Source organism: Eumetopias jubatus, unplaced genomic scaffold (assembly GCF_037043125.1).
Source record: "Eumetopias jubatus isolate StellerSeaLion01/CBP00866 unplaced genomic scaffold, mEumJub1_p1.0 scaffold_6, whole genome shotgun sequence".
In the NCBI taxonomy this organism is placed as follows: Eukaryota; Metazoa; Chordata; class Mammalia; order Carnivora; family Otariidae; genus Eumetopias; species Eumetopias jubatus.
In genome coordinates this window covers 52,026,260-52,041,504 of record NW_028274812.1, presented here as the reverse complement: position 1 = coordinate 52,041,504, position 15,245 = coordinate 52,026,260, and the positions used below count along the sequence as shown (strand labels likewise).

General features: G+C 37.4%; 1 protein-coding gene across 1 annotated transcript in view; it reads left to right on the top strand.

Annotated features, from left to right (window-relative positions):
- Positions 1-3,954: 3,954 nt before the first annotated feature.
- Positions 3,955-15,245, top strand: part of LOC114209955 (uncharacterized) — a 134,401-nt gene continuing 123,110 nt past the window's right edge. Inside the window, 7 exon segments of the mRNA XM_088024267.1 lie at positions 3,955-4,076; positions 6,909-6,981; positions 7,319-7,429; positions 9,389-9,502; positions 10,608-10,802; positions 11,905-12,058; positions 13,078-13,235. Coding sequence (XP_087880393.1) covers positions 3,955-4,076; positions 6,909-6,981; positions 7,319-7,429; positions 9,389-9,502; positions 10,608-10,802; positions 11,905-12,058; positions 13,078-13,235 — 927 coding nt within the window.

Genomic DNA, 15,245 nt, shown 5'->3' with positions numbered 1-15,245 from the left:
TGAATTCATGCAGATATGTTCTTAGGCCATGAGGAAATCATGTGATTTCTGAAAACTGACGAAAAAAAAAAAAAGAACCACTTCTAAATGATCATGGATAATGGAAATTAGAAAATATTTAAATAATAAATAATGAAAGCACAACATCCAAAATGGTGATGTAGCTAAAGCAATGCTTAGAAGGAAATTTATCTAAAACTTCAAATCTCAAGAGCTGGGAAAAGAAGAGCAAATTAAATCCAAGATAGTAAAAAGAATGGTATAATAAATGATTAGTAATAACATGTAAATAATAAATAATAAATGAATAATAATTCAATGTAATTGGTACATTGAATTTATTATATCAATGAGTTAACTGATATAATAAATGAATAGAAATAAACAATATGTGAATCATAATAAATGAGCAGAAAGCCATGAAAGATAAAGCAGACATAAACTAGAATAAACACAATAAAACTAAATATCACTCACTTAAAAAGATTAGTGAAATTATTAAATTTCTAATAAAACTGTTCAAGATAAAATAGCAAGTAAAGAAATTATCAGTATTAGGAATGTAAAAGGAGACAGCATTACACATCTTACAGACATTAAAAGGATAAATGGCTTCAAAGGACATCAAGAAGGTGAAAAGATTTTCCACAGAATGGGAGAAAATATTTGCAAATCATGTATCTGATAGAAGACATGTATCTAGAATATATAAAGAACTCTTATAACTCATCAGTAAAAAAACCATAAAGCTCAATTAGAAGATGGGCAAAGAATCTGAATAGTCATTTCTCCAAAGAAGATATACAGATGACCAACAAGCACAGGAAAAAATGCTCAGTATCATTAGCTTTAGGAAAATGCAAATCAAAGCCACAAGGAGATACCACTTTGCATCCACTAGAATGATTAAAATAAAAAAGATAACAAATGTTGACAAAGATGAGGAAAAATTGGAACCCTCATATGTTGCTGGTGAGAATGTAAGATGGTGCAGCTCCACACTTGGGGGAGTCTGCTTGGGGATTCTCTGCCTCTGCTCCTCCCCCAACTCAAGCACATGCACTCTCTCTCTCTTTTTCTCTCTAAAATAAATACACAAATGTTAAAAAGAAAAAGAAAAAAACCCATTATGTGAAATAAAAGAAGCCAGTCACAAAAGACCACATATTATATGATTCCATGTATATAAAATTTCCAGACTGGACAAATCTATAGAAGATAGAAAATAGATTAGTGGTTGCCTATTGCTGGAGGTAGAGAGACTCAGAAAAATGGGGAGAAACTGCTAATGGATATGGGATTTCTTTGGGAGATGAAAATGTTCTAAATGGATTCCGGTGATGGTTGTACAACACAGTGAATACACTAAAAATCATTGAATTGTGTATTCTAATTGGGTTAATTGTATGGTGTGTTAACTATATCTTTCAAAAGCTGTTCAACATATGAAAGGATATTATGAACAACCTTACACCAAAAAAAAAAATTATCTACTTAGATAGTTCTTTTAAAAATTTGTTAAACACAAAAAGAAATAGAAAATATGAATACTCATAATCTGTTAAAGATGTTTAATCTGTAATTTAAAATCCTCACATAAAGAAAATTTCAGGCTGAAATGTTTCATAGGTAAATTATTCCGAACACTTAAGGAAGGAATAATACCAAAATTACTTTGATTGAAGGGTGTAATCCATTTACATTTATTATAATTACTGATATATTTGAACTTATTTCTACCAGACTTCTTTTTATCTTTTTCTCTCTTTTTCTGACTTCTGTTGGATTTACAAGACCCATTCCTATCCCTCACCTCCACTTGTTTGAGAGGGTCTAGTTTGCATTTCTATTCTTTCAGTAGTCACCTTGAAGTTTTTAACATAGTATTTTCCTAGCAGAGTCTAAAGTTACTCAGTATTTCTCTTCTAAACATGCCTGCTTTAAGCCCATCAAAGCCCACTTTAACCAGCCATTGAGCACCCACAAATGCTGCTCAAGCTAATCTTACTATCTTTGTCTTAAGAGTTAAGATTTTACCACTTTTAAACAGGTTTTTTAAATTTATTTGCAATCAAGAGTTAACTAAATGTACTTTTTTTTTAAAGGCCACTAAACTAATTTTTGAGAATCTCTTTTCTGAGACTTTAAAAGAGGGCCCAGTGCCTGCCTGACACAGAGTAGGTGCTCAGTAAATGGAATCCACCCTACCCCGCCTTCCAGCACACGTAGTTGTCTCTTTAGCACTAGATGTGAGCACTCAGCAGGCATAGATTCCAGGGTTGGATCCATTTCATGGACAGTTGTCAAAGACTGACCTCTCCTTATGTTAATTTTGTGAGTACTGTACTTGATTGTGCAGTATGCTAAACGGTGCAGGATTAAATATTCTCATTTCTGAGCTGTGAAGTGTTGAAACTGATCAGGAAATGAAGGCAGAATGTCCATCCTTTGGGAGAAGAATCAGCCAGTCTATGTGGCCGCCACTCTTGGCTGCTGATTGGAATGTAGCTGTTAAGGCAGCTGTTTAGCCGTTTGCCCAACTTGAAAGGATACTGCCAAGTGCCAAATACTTTTCATAACAACATTTTACTTTTCTAAGAACAACAATGCATTTTATTGAGTTCCAGCAGTGTGCCAGACATGACAGATTTTTGACTCAGCAGGGTCACAACCTAGACTGAGCATGAATGCTCATTTCCATTTTTGATATTTATAAAAAGAATAAATAGGCCCCAAAGGAAGCCTCTACACAAAACATCTCTACAGCTTAATTATTTGTTGGAGTGATAGCAGATTAACTTGTGAAAATGAAATATCTCTGAAAGGAAAAATGAAAACCTAGAAATGTCAAAGGAAAAAGGGAAAGGGTTAAATATTTTAAGCCTCTCTAATGTGACCCAAGGGTTATTTTACCCCACCTGTCCAGGACAGATGAGGACAGCAGTAGCACAGGAAACACACCATCTTCTGCATCCCCTGCATTTCATGGGTCTCATTCTGGGTCATGCAGTTAATCTATGCTGTTAATTAGAATACTGACACAAAGTACTTAGTAAACAACTGTGTTGCATTTGACAGGCTGTGAACTGGGTGGGGTAGGGCTGTGGGATTATCAACTATTTTATTTAGTGGAAAAAGCAGTGTGCCAAATATGAACATTCAAAATTAAGAAAACACATTTAAATGCTTAAGTATGATTTTCTTCCAAACTGCAAAGTGCGTAGATCATGATCATGTTCGGTTGCTTTCCATACTCAATATATTCTCCCTAGTCAGAAGTTCATGCCTTCAAAAAGGCTTATGGAAAAGGGCTCTAGGCATTAGAGGGATCCTGTACACACCTATTGTTTGTTCCATTTGAAGTGATACTAGAAGAAAGCCTTAACCAACATTAATAGCATTTAGTGTGCAATTCCCACAAACCTTTATGAAGACTACAGGGGTTGAACCAGAGGGATGCCTTCTTATTTTAATAAACCACCATCATCAAAGCTGGAGTGGAGTTGTTTCTGAAGGTGAACTGGGCTGAACAAAGGAATGGTCAATGGGGGTTCTAATTTCTTTTTTCTCTACTGTTTTTTTTTAAAGATTTTATTTATTTATTTGAGAGAGAGAGAGAGAATGAGAGACAGAGAGCATGAGAGGGAAGAGGGTCAGAGGGAGAAGCAGACCCCCCGCTGACCAGGGAGCCTGATGTGGGACTCGATCCCCGGGACTCCAGGATCATGACCTGAGCCGAAGGCAGTCGCTTAACCAACTGAGCCACCCAGACACCCCATTCTCTACTGTTAACTAAATGGTAATTAAATCATAGATGACAACAGTCTAGTCAACCTGTTTCCTCAAATTGCAAAAGCACACATTTTCACAAAGTTGACATGATTTCTTGAAGAAAGATAGACAAGCTTTGTACTCTTGTTTTTCAGGGATAGAGTAAAGTGGTAAATGCAAATCATGGATGAAATTTATAAGATCGCTTCCACGGAAAGGATCCAGCAGTTAGAAAAAGAACTGTCTGTGCAACTGACTGAACTGAAGTCTGCAATAGAAGAACAGGAGACTCATGGAGCTTACAGGTGAATAGTAGTAGTGAGAAGGCATGGTCTTCAGGGGCTTTAGCCCCCACTTTTGCCCCATAATCTCCATCAGCTCCCTCTTCTTTTTATATAGACAACTGGCATTATCTCAAGCTCAGATTTTATGGCTGTCTGTAAGTGTTCCCTATATTTCTAGAATTGCCAAGACATTTAGAGGCAATGTCCTACCAAAGAAAACAGAAAAGTGCTTTTACATTTCACAAATACCATTGTCTTAAAGTTCCAGAAGCTATTATACAAATCATACTCATTGAAAAGCAATGCCTCATTTTACCCAAAAATATTTTCATTGAATTTGACCTTGATTTTGATGAGAAATATAAAAACTGAAATAATGCTAGGTATTTGGTAATGAGTTCTGCAAAATAGTATTTTATTAAGGAGCTCTTATAAGGTAAATGTTGGCAATAATATCAATCTCTTCTAGAGAAATAGGGTAACCAGATAAGCCCCTAAGTTGTAAGTCTCATGGGCTCAGGACCTTGAAATCCCTCTATTTCTATTACTGCCACAATTGATCAAGAGGAACAATATGAGGTCTCTGTTAGGTTGAGTAGCCGAGTAACTACAATGTGGATGGTGAGGGTGGGAAAGGGAAGGTCAGTTGAAAAAGCAGTAAGTAGGGGCATTACTACCTCACTCCAAAGATGATTCTGAAGAACCAGTATTAGTGTGTTTTATAATATGGTATTTAAAGCCATTGGGTGTAGGAAGCAGATCAAAGATTGTATGATGAAGTGAGAAGGTAATGGAACCATGCAAGCCATAATTTCTCCCAACTTTGGTTTCTTTTTGTGAAAAATGAGGTTACAGATATGTGCCTTGCCTATCTTATAAGGATCAAGTAAGATAATGCACATTAAAGCACTTTGAAAACTAGAAGACACCATACAAAGATCAAGTTACAATTGATCTTGTTACATCTTAAATGTCTGAGTGTCAAACAGGTGACTCCTCTTGGTACATTGTCCTGAAGTCTCTTTTATCTTTTACAATAGAGTGATGGGGAATCTCTGGATCCTTGTATTTCTCTACTCCCCCAAACCACTAAACACTGCACCTGGAAGAATCTACCTATTAATCTGACAAATACCAAGCAACTTCTGTTTGCCAGGTGCTGTACTAGGTTCTGGAGTCCAAGGAAAATGTAAAATGTCCACTTCTAATAATCACTTTAGCATTCTCATTCCCCACCAGATTGAAAAAATTTATTGAGAACTGTAGGATAATGGTGCCTTGGTCATTTTTCTTTTTTTTTTTTTCTTTTCACATTCTTTCATCAATTTATCCCCATTAGCTTAAGTCTTTATAGTGGTTAAGTATCTCATAAATGCTTGCTGAATGAATAAATGAATGAATGTATGTTGAATAAGCAATACTTGATGAACAAATAGGTGAATCTCTTTTTTGTGGGTTGACGTACTCACCACCAATCTCATTCATAGACACTTTGAGATTAACTGAGATGAAAAACATGATTTGAGTAAGGGAAGGTTCAGCAGCTAAGCCCAGGACTCTGCCCAATCTTCCAGCATGCCGAAGAAATTCAAAGACAAGAGGGCGAGAAAGGGATGGGCTTCCTCTGTTTCCCTGACCACCTGTTCCCTTTCCTAGCTGGTTACTGGTTCTTGACCTCCATGGGGCTGCAGCCAGGATTCAGGTACGCAGGAATCACAGAAATTATAGCTTTGCTTTAATAATGCTTTTACTCTTAAGGCCCTTTCAGAGCTTGCCTCATTTTTTTTTTTTTAACCAAAGTGAAGATGTGAGGAGATAAGGGAGGCATTATCTCCAACTTCAGTTGGGAATTCAACACAAATGGGTCAATGAGTTGCTTCGGTTCATGTGGCTGAGGGACCTCCTGACTGGTCTTTTCACAGGACCACTGTCCCCAGAGAGGGGAAGACGCTGACAAGTGTACAAACTAACAGTCTATTTTCATCTTTCCTTAAAACCTACCCACGTGGACTAATAGGGTCATATGAACAATATTAACCTAAACTCCGCTGCCTACCATCCTTCTCAAGTATCTAGGTGGTTTCTTATATGTGTTTCACAGCTACCTGCTGTGGTTTCCTTGCCAGTGTTTGCAAGGTTTCATCTTAAGGAAGTGATGTCTACATCAGGGGTGCTGTCCCCTGATGTTCCCAAACCTGCCAAGCCTTGGCGTATGTCTTACCCCAAATGGAAAGAGCTCCCTTCTTCTTGCCACAGGATCCCACGCCATTCCTGGGCCTCACAGCAGTGCTGCTTGTGCCTTCTCACGTCAGAGTCCATCATGCAAACAACTCCTTTGTGACTAGGCTCGGATGATAGAATTTGGTTAAAAGGAATTTCCAAAGTATTTCATGTTTGATAAATCAGCAAGAAAACAAATAAAAACTTTCTGTTTAAATTATTAGAGTCTAGTTTTATGTAGGGTGAGAGATGTCTGATGAGCACTTGTTAGAGCTGAGGGTACTGGAGGAAATACAGGTGGCGGAAAGAAAAATCTCCACCACTTTGCCTCTTCCTGTATTCTGGGATTGAAACCAGAGAGGTAAATCAAGGGTAGTAGGAAAGACCCTGTTTGGGGTGAAGAAGAAAATTGGCCCAGGGAAAAGGTTAGCAAACATGAAGTATACACAACAGAGATTCAGACTAAGACAGAAGCATGTGGTCTTTACATGCTCTCAATAATCCACCCTAATATGACATAGTTATTTAGAAATTAGCAGTTGTGAAGAGTTACAGATTAATCAGGGCCTGTCTGTAATTTCGTTTATGACAGTTTCTATGATTACAGCGTCTATTACATAAATCTTTCTACAGCTCTGTTCGAATACCAAAGGACATTTCTTACTTTAGAAGAGAAAGGGAACTGGCTCTAAAGAAAACTTTACAGGTGAGTAAGAGTGTGTAATTGTAATACACAACTGTATTGTAATACAACAATATGTTGGATTTTGCTAACTTTTTGGTTATGAGAACAAAACAGCCCAATACTCACTACTAGATCAGAGCAGGCCACTACTTCTTTGGAGATACCTACTTTTTTGTGATGTTTTAAAATTTTACAGTTTCTTGATTTGTGATATTAAAATTTGTTATATTGTAACTGAGGTATAACAGTATAATGTGTTGTACAAAAACTATCAGAAATTGTACGTCATTTGCTGTCATAAACAATGATAATTTTACTTCCTTCTTTTTGTTTGCCTGCCCGGTTGCCCTGGGTTCAGGTGCCTGAGTCAAAGTCCCTTGTTGTTCAAGCAGATGTCATGCAGAGGGAGCTAGAGGGCTGCCTAAGAAGAGAGTACACTCCTGAAAATTTACCTTTGCTTCTGTTGCAGGTTAAGTCATGTTGCAACCTGAAAAACAGATCTGGAAATTAATAGAAATGTATGAACAAAGTTGGCTTTCTGGTGTATCCTCTGGCTAGGGTAGGATTTTCTCTACCTGTGTAGTTTGCAGAACTTGATTAGTGTAAATTTTGTTCTTTGTCAGAGACCCATGTCATAGTTCAGTTTGGTTTAGTTATAGTCACTAAACAATTGATTTTCTATCAATTACTCCCTGTGCTGGTATTATGAGGCAATACAATACTAAGTCTCAGTCCTCAAAAAGCTGTTGGCTTAGCTAGGGAAGATATTTATGGAAATATCTTTTAATAAAATAATTCAAAATGTGGTAGAAAATGTTTTCCATAAGGATTATTATTGCAGCATTATAATAAAAGTGAAAAAATCAGAAGTGCCTACATATCTAACACTAGGGGAAAGAGTTAGGAAAAACAGTATGAGACTTGATAGAATATTGTTCTGCCAATAAACATTTTTTAGCGTAAGAAATTATTATGTTTTTAGGTAGTGTTAGTGAACAAAAACTAACATGTCTGTGTGTGTCATAATAATGGTCACATAATATATAGAAAAACCACTTGATGGACATTGATCAAAATGTTAGCAATCACTGTCTTTGGATGGCGGAACAACGAATTTCCTCTTTATACTTTTATATATTTTCTAAATTTCTTATAATAGGCATGTATTGTTTTGATTTTTAAAATTCTTTGTTCTTTTGTTAGAAGTTATATCCTCATTATGCATACAAATTAGTTCATTAGCAACTAGTTAGCAATGAATGAATAAATGAATCACAAAGAAATAAAAGACATTGAGATTCTATTTGCAAGTTAAAGTTTTGTCATTATCTTCATCCAAGATTCTCTTTCCCTATCCTTCTGGCACTCTTCGTTCTTTTGTGTGTATCAGTGATTCTCAGGGGAGAGAAGGGGAGATGAGATGGTGGACATTTGGCAAAGTCTGGAGACATTTTGGGTTGTCACAATTTGGGAGTGGATTGCTACTGGCATATAGTGGGAAGGGGCCAGGGATGCTGCTAAACGTCCAACTATGCACAGGACAGCCCCCACCACGAAGAATTGTCCAGTCCCGGATGTCAGTAGTGCTGAGTTTGGGATCTCTGTGCAGATTTCTGTAGCCCTTTCTCTGCATACTATCTCCCTTTCCAGTCCTGTGCCCTGCAAACTCCAGCTGACTCAGCCTCCTGAGCATCAATTTCTTTCTCCTTAACTCGGAGAGACCATTGTGCTCTGCTTGGGATTCCCTTTCTTACTCCCTGGTTCAGAAACTGCCTATTTCAGGCAGAAAACCAAGGTGATTGTAGGGCTCATTTCATTTGTTTCCTTTTCTCTCAAGGACCACAGTCCTGCACTGTGTGTTGTCTTAGTCAGAGAATAGTTGTCTTGTTTATTTTGTCCTGTTTTCTAGTGGTTTATGATGGAAGGATGAGTCTGGTCCTACTTTATTCCATCATAGCCGTTATTATATTTATTATTGGAAATAAAACATCTAAAATGGTTGGTTTATTTAACGATTTTTAAATCTAAATGAAATTTCTGGCCTAAGATTAAAAGCTATAATCTTACCTGTAATGTGCTTTGTATTTTTTAGTCATAACTTCAGTTTTTAAGGAATTTTGAGCTTAGCCTGAGACAATTGTATAGGCTTTTATATCACTGTTAATTGTTCACTAATTGATAAATGAAACTATAATCTGTTAGACTGGCAACAGATCATATAGATTTAGAAATACATACTTGCTTTATTTAAAATTTAATGGCATCTTGAGCCAGGTTTCTTAATTTTATGATCTTCATGTAGAAAAATCTATCTTTCTGAAACAACCAGAGACTGATTTTCCTATTGTTAGTGTTCTTACGACTTAATTCAGTCTTTCTACTATAATTGTATTCTAAGTGTTAATTTTTATTGTTGTTTCTGTTAAAGTATTATACAGAGAGAATTACCCAGCTGGCCCAGAGTAAATATTCACACATGCTTAGATGGAAGGGGTTTTGCCAGCACAGTAAGATTATGGAGCAACTTTATCCTCTTTACAAGGTAGGAAGCCTAGGAACAGAACCTTTGGGCTCCTTTTTTATTAAGAAACAAAATGGTCAATAAGCCTATCAATACATATTATTAAGTACAGTCATCATACCTGTACATTAGATCTCTAGACTTATTCATCCTACATAACTACAAATTTGTATCCTTTTGACCAATATTTCTCCACCCTCTAGGCCCTGGTAACCACTGTTTTACTCTCTGTGTCTATGAATTTAACATTTTTTTAAATTTGTCTTGTAATCATACACTATTTATCTTCCTCTGTCTCACTTATTTCACTTAGCATAATGTCCTCCAGGTCCATTCTTAATGTCACAAGTGTTAGGATTTCCTTCTTTCCTTCTTTCTTTATTCCTCATAACTAAATAATATTCATATTCACATATTATATATATGTATATATACATATATATAATATGCACATGTTCTTAATCCATTCATCCATAAACAGACTCTTAGGTTGTTTCCATATCTTGGCTACTGGGGATAATGTTGCAGTGGACATGGGAATACAGAGACCTCTTTGATATACTGATTTTGTTTTCTTCAGATATGTACCAAGAAGTGGGATTGCTAGATTATATGGTATTCCTATTTTTAATTTTTTGAAGAATCTCCATACTGTTTCCCATAATGGCTGTACCAGTTTACATTATTACCAACAACGCATCTTGTCCGTTTTTTTAAGTCATGGCTAAAGATGGGAAAGGAACTAATGGATGCACCTATTTGCCTCTTTTGCCTGTGGCAGAAGATAATGGCACCTATTTTTAAGGATGAGATTTGAAGGAAACTTTGTATGATAGAAAATGTGTTTTTCTTCATGGATTTGGCTTCCTCTGCTATAGATAAAGAGCTAAGAAGCCACCTTCACTTACCAAACATCTGTATGCACTGACTCTTCGCTGAAGTCTCTTTCTCCTAAGAATGTAACTGCTGCTATTGTCAGTCAAATTCAGAATGTGAAAGTACTTTGATATTCCAAGAGCCTCTTATTTGGCCCCCAAACAGCATTACCCTACGCTTGGAAGCAAATGACACAAGAGAGTAAGACTTGCAAATAACCATGTTCTGTCTCTGCATTACTCTTAAACAGAAACAAGTTGCCTACATTATGCAGGAGTATAATGATGCCGTTCAGAGAGCTGAAAGATTGTCTGTTGCAAGGGAACACTTCCTTATGGGAAAAAACAATCCTTCTAACTTAGTGACACAGGAAGACCTGACTATTTACACAAAGTGGTTTGTGTGTCACCTACACTCACTTAGGACTATTCACCACTACTTACAGGTGTGTGAAACATAATTATGTGATGGTGTGGTACCCTCCCATGATGGTCAGCATTGTTTTTTCATACCTGTCACCTACTTTTGGATTATCACTCTTTCTGTATTCTACTTACCCTACAAATGACAGGAAAATAATGAGCCACTAGCTTTTTTCTTTGAAACCTTTGAAACCTTTTTCTTTTAAAATCTTGCTCTAATGAAACCACTCCATTAATTTCGTTTTCTCAAAGATGTCTCTGTTGTATTATTTCATATTCACTCTGCAAGTTCTTGTTTTCATCATCTTGGTGAGAATTTATGAAGTCCAATTTAGATCTACTTTTTTACTCAGCAATATCTAATGAGGGTCTAATATATGCTGGGTAAATGTCCAGGGCCATGAAGCAAAACTACGGTCTTTGCTGAAAAGTAACTGGGTCCCAGGTTGGTGGGAAAATGGGCAAGCAAATAGTTAATGGAAGTACAATGTGGTGAGAAAGAATAGAATAAGTATAAGCACAGAGTAAAGAGAGTCACAGAAGAGAAGCCCTAACCCAGGCCAGAGGCATCAGAAATGAGTGATGTGATCCTATTTTCATTTTAGAAAGATTATTATTTTGCTACCTAAATCTTTTCCTACTCCTCTATGGCTTATCTCAGTGATACTACCACCCACCAAGTTACCCAAACCAGAAACCTGGCCATCATCCTAACTTCACCCCTTCCCCAGTCAGTCACTATGGTGTCTACCTCTGAATCCTCTCTCCCCAGTCATGTGGTATAATAACACTCTGCTCATAAGTCTCCGTTCCCCACTAAACTGTAAACTTTCTGAGGTTGGTCCATGGCTTAATTCTTCTTGGTATCCCTAGCACCTCACATGGTGTCTTGTCCATTAGGGATGCTTGATCATGTAGACCCACTTGGAGATTAAGTTTGCTTAACAGTGGTGACTGCAACAGGTCTCTCAGATCTAGATTTAGCATCCCATGTTTGAGCAGTTTACTATCAGGCCCAACTATCAGGTTCCTTTATCAAAGCAAAGGGCTGCCCCTGAACCTAAGTCTAGAAGCTTTTGTGAGTGTTGAGTTGACATTTGGACTCTTGGTGGTGCTTTTCTGTAGTCCCTCCAGTACTTGCCCATCTCCAAAGTGCTGAGTGTAGCTGTTGATGAAGTCCCTGAGACTGGTCAGGAGAATGAAAAGGTCTGTGTCAATGACATCAACCCTAACAACCAGGGTTCTGCATCTCCAGGCTCGGTGGATACCAGCGTTTCAGGTAAGAAATTAGTCTTCTTTCCCCTAAGGTAATGTGGAGAAAGAAGACTGTGGCTTTGCACATGTGTTATTTTGTCACTTGATCTTGCTTGAAATTTTTCTATATACCAAGAAGTTATATCTTCTTAATAAACAAATATTTAATATTTTCTGATGAAAAAATATGCACTTTTCTTAGCCATTATTATCTCCATCTTTATAACTGGCAAAGAGAGAGGAAAAGAAGCAATGAACTTGAAGTTGGGAGTACTGGGTTCTAGATGTGTTTCTGTCAGGGCTTCACTGTGGGCCTGCATGTTTAGGTCATTTCATCTCGTTGGGCTTCAATTTATTCATCTCCAAAATAAACCTTGCAGATTAAGTGATATCTAAGATCTCTTTCAGTTTGAGTATTACATATTTGAAAAATAATTTCCTTATCTGAGTCAATTTAATGGTCTTCCTGTCCTTATCTTGTGTTATAGATGACTAAGAAACCTAATTAGATTTCTACTCTGAGTGACATATTTGCTTAGGATTTGTACAGAGTGACACAGGAGCACCTGAAGAGACAGCCAACCTAGTTGTGGGGAATCAGGGAAGGCATCTCAAAGGAAGGGAGTCCAAACTGCGTCTTTAAAAATGAACAGAAGTGAGCCAGGCAAAAGGAGATAAAGGCTCTCACCTTCTTCTAATTTGTTGTTTAATTTATAAATCATGCTCTTAGTTTACCACAAAGGACTATGGGTAGTTCTCCTCCCACTAAGTCATTCTTCAAAGGGTCTGTTGGGTTTCTCCTATAGGCCCTGTGAAGGTGAGTGGTTTTGCTCCCTCCCCCAAAAAGCCAGCATCAAGTGTTTGTCAGATAGGTGTGGCTCAGCGTGGTGCAATCTGTAAATTATAGCAGAGATGTTTGGACAAAGCAGAATGGCTCTGTCAGCAGAGAAGATCCTGCCTCAATTTCATCTCAAAGGACACTCCATTTTCTCTCCCTGACTAGTGTTTATTGGTCTTCATGCTCTTGATTTTGGATTGTTTTAGGGCTGACAAGAACAGAAGCTGTTTTTTTCCTGCCCCAACACACAACTGAAAGAGAAGAACTGACACCTCAGCTGGGGCTCCTGCTCTGCCATTTCAATATCCCCTATGACGTGGAAGAGCTGAGAGATGCTGCTCAGGAAATGGAACTTTTTAACTTGGTACTTGATGGACTCTTTCTTATACAAAGATAGGTGTTCATGAAAGAAAACACTATTATTTGCCACAAAGTTGGATATCTCTCCTGCCATAATTGTTTCTAGAGTGATAAAATATAGGTGAGATTTAGATTGGCAGTTGAACCTCCTCTCTGTTAAGAGAATTGGAACCCTTGAATATACAATGCAGAGGGATTGCAGGATTGATTTTTCTGCAGAATTTAAAGAAAAAAGTAGGTTAGAGTCCATAGTAGATGATGTAAATGTAGCCAAGTTTTGGCAGAGTTGCATAATGGAGTTGTCTAGAGTCTCGAGCCCTTTGATTCTCACAATGTGTTGTAATAGCTCTCCTATTGGCAAAATGCTTTATATATTCAATAGAGTTTATATTGCATAGTGATTTTTCAAGTCATGCAGTCTGTGCTATAACACAGTGTTGCACTTCCTTTAAAAAAGCCTCATATTAACAAAAGCCATGTTAAGGGGCGCCTGGGTGGCTCAGATGGTTAAGCGACTGCCTTTGGCTCAGGTCATGATCCCAGGGTCCTGGGATCAAGCCCCACGTCGGGCTCCTGCCTCAGCGGGGAGCCTGCTTCTCCCTCTCCTTCTGCCTCTCCCCCTGCTCATGCTCTCTCTCTCTCTATCTCTGTCTCAAATGAATAAGTAAAATCTTTAAAAAAAAAAAAAAGCCATGTTAAAACTTATTTCAAAGGGAAAAATAGGATTATGTATAGACAGTTTCAAGTTCATAATATAAAGTTTTCAGCCAAAGCATCCACAATAAAGATATTTCTCTAGCTCTGGGTATATAATATTTGCAAGTATATATATTTGCTAGGTAAAAGTAGTAAACTGATTTAGCCAAACAGGCAAAAATCAAATCTGAATGTTTCTGAATGCTCTTTGTGTAAGAAGGAGTCACTGTCTTCTCTATCACCACTTGCCTTGACATTCAGGTTTCACTTCCATGTGTGCGTATTCCACATGATTTTACTAGGATTATTTCTGTATGTAACACAGGCTCTTTACACTCCCTGAAACCAGTGGTATCACTTGTCCTCCAGTTTCTTTGAATGTGATGATGTTTTAGCTCTTGCCTTTCTTTTCATTATCTCCAGCAGCACTATCTACAGAAGAGCGCTTCTTTTTCTTTTTAAAGATTTTATTTGTTTTTTGAGAGAGCGAACAAGTGTGAACAGGAGGAAGAGGGAGAGAGAATCTGAAACAGACTCTGAGATGTGTGCAGAGCCCAACAGAGGCTCAGTCTCATGACCATGAGATCATGACCTGAGCTGAAACCAAGAGTCAGATGCTCCAGGAACTAGCCACCCAGGCACGCCTACACACAGCGCTTCTATGCGAGTATCCTTACCCTCATTATCAGCAAGTGTTATGATAGATGAAAACTGGAATTGGAATATGATGGTGTTTTAAAAGAGTCAAAATAATACAAATAAATTATAACACAGTAGACTATCGTCAATGATAACAAAAAAACATACATGAGGCTGTTGAGCAAATTTCTCCCCAAAGAATAGCTTGTTTCCTTATATAGTGATAGTTTCCACTTCTGACTTTCTTATAATAGTATTATGTGCAATGCTTGTGCACAGTTTTTTTGTGTGGTTTTTTTTTTAATGTGTAGGAAGAGTTCTTATACTTGGGTACTATTTATCCTGGTTCTCTAATTCCTTAGAGCAGGATAAGCAAAGTATAACCTGCAGTCCACCACCTGTTTTGTTTTTTAAAATAAAGTTTTATTGGAATTCACCCATACCCATTCATTTACATATTATCTTTGACTGCTTTCATACCACAACTGCAGAGTTGAGTAGTTGCAACAGAGACCTATGTATATGGTCTGCAAAGGCTAAAATATTTACTATCTGGCCCTTTAAGAAAAACTTGACCACCCTAGCCCTAGGCTAGCACTGTCTGATTGATCTTCCTGCACTGATGGACATGATCTGAATCTGCACAGTTCAATATGTTAACCATGCAGCTATTGAGCAT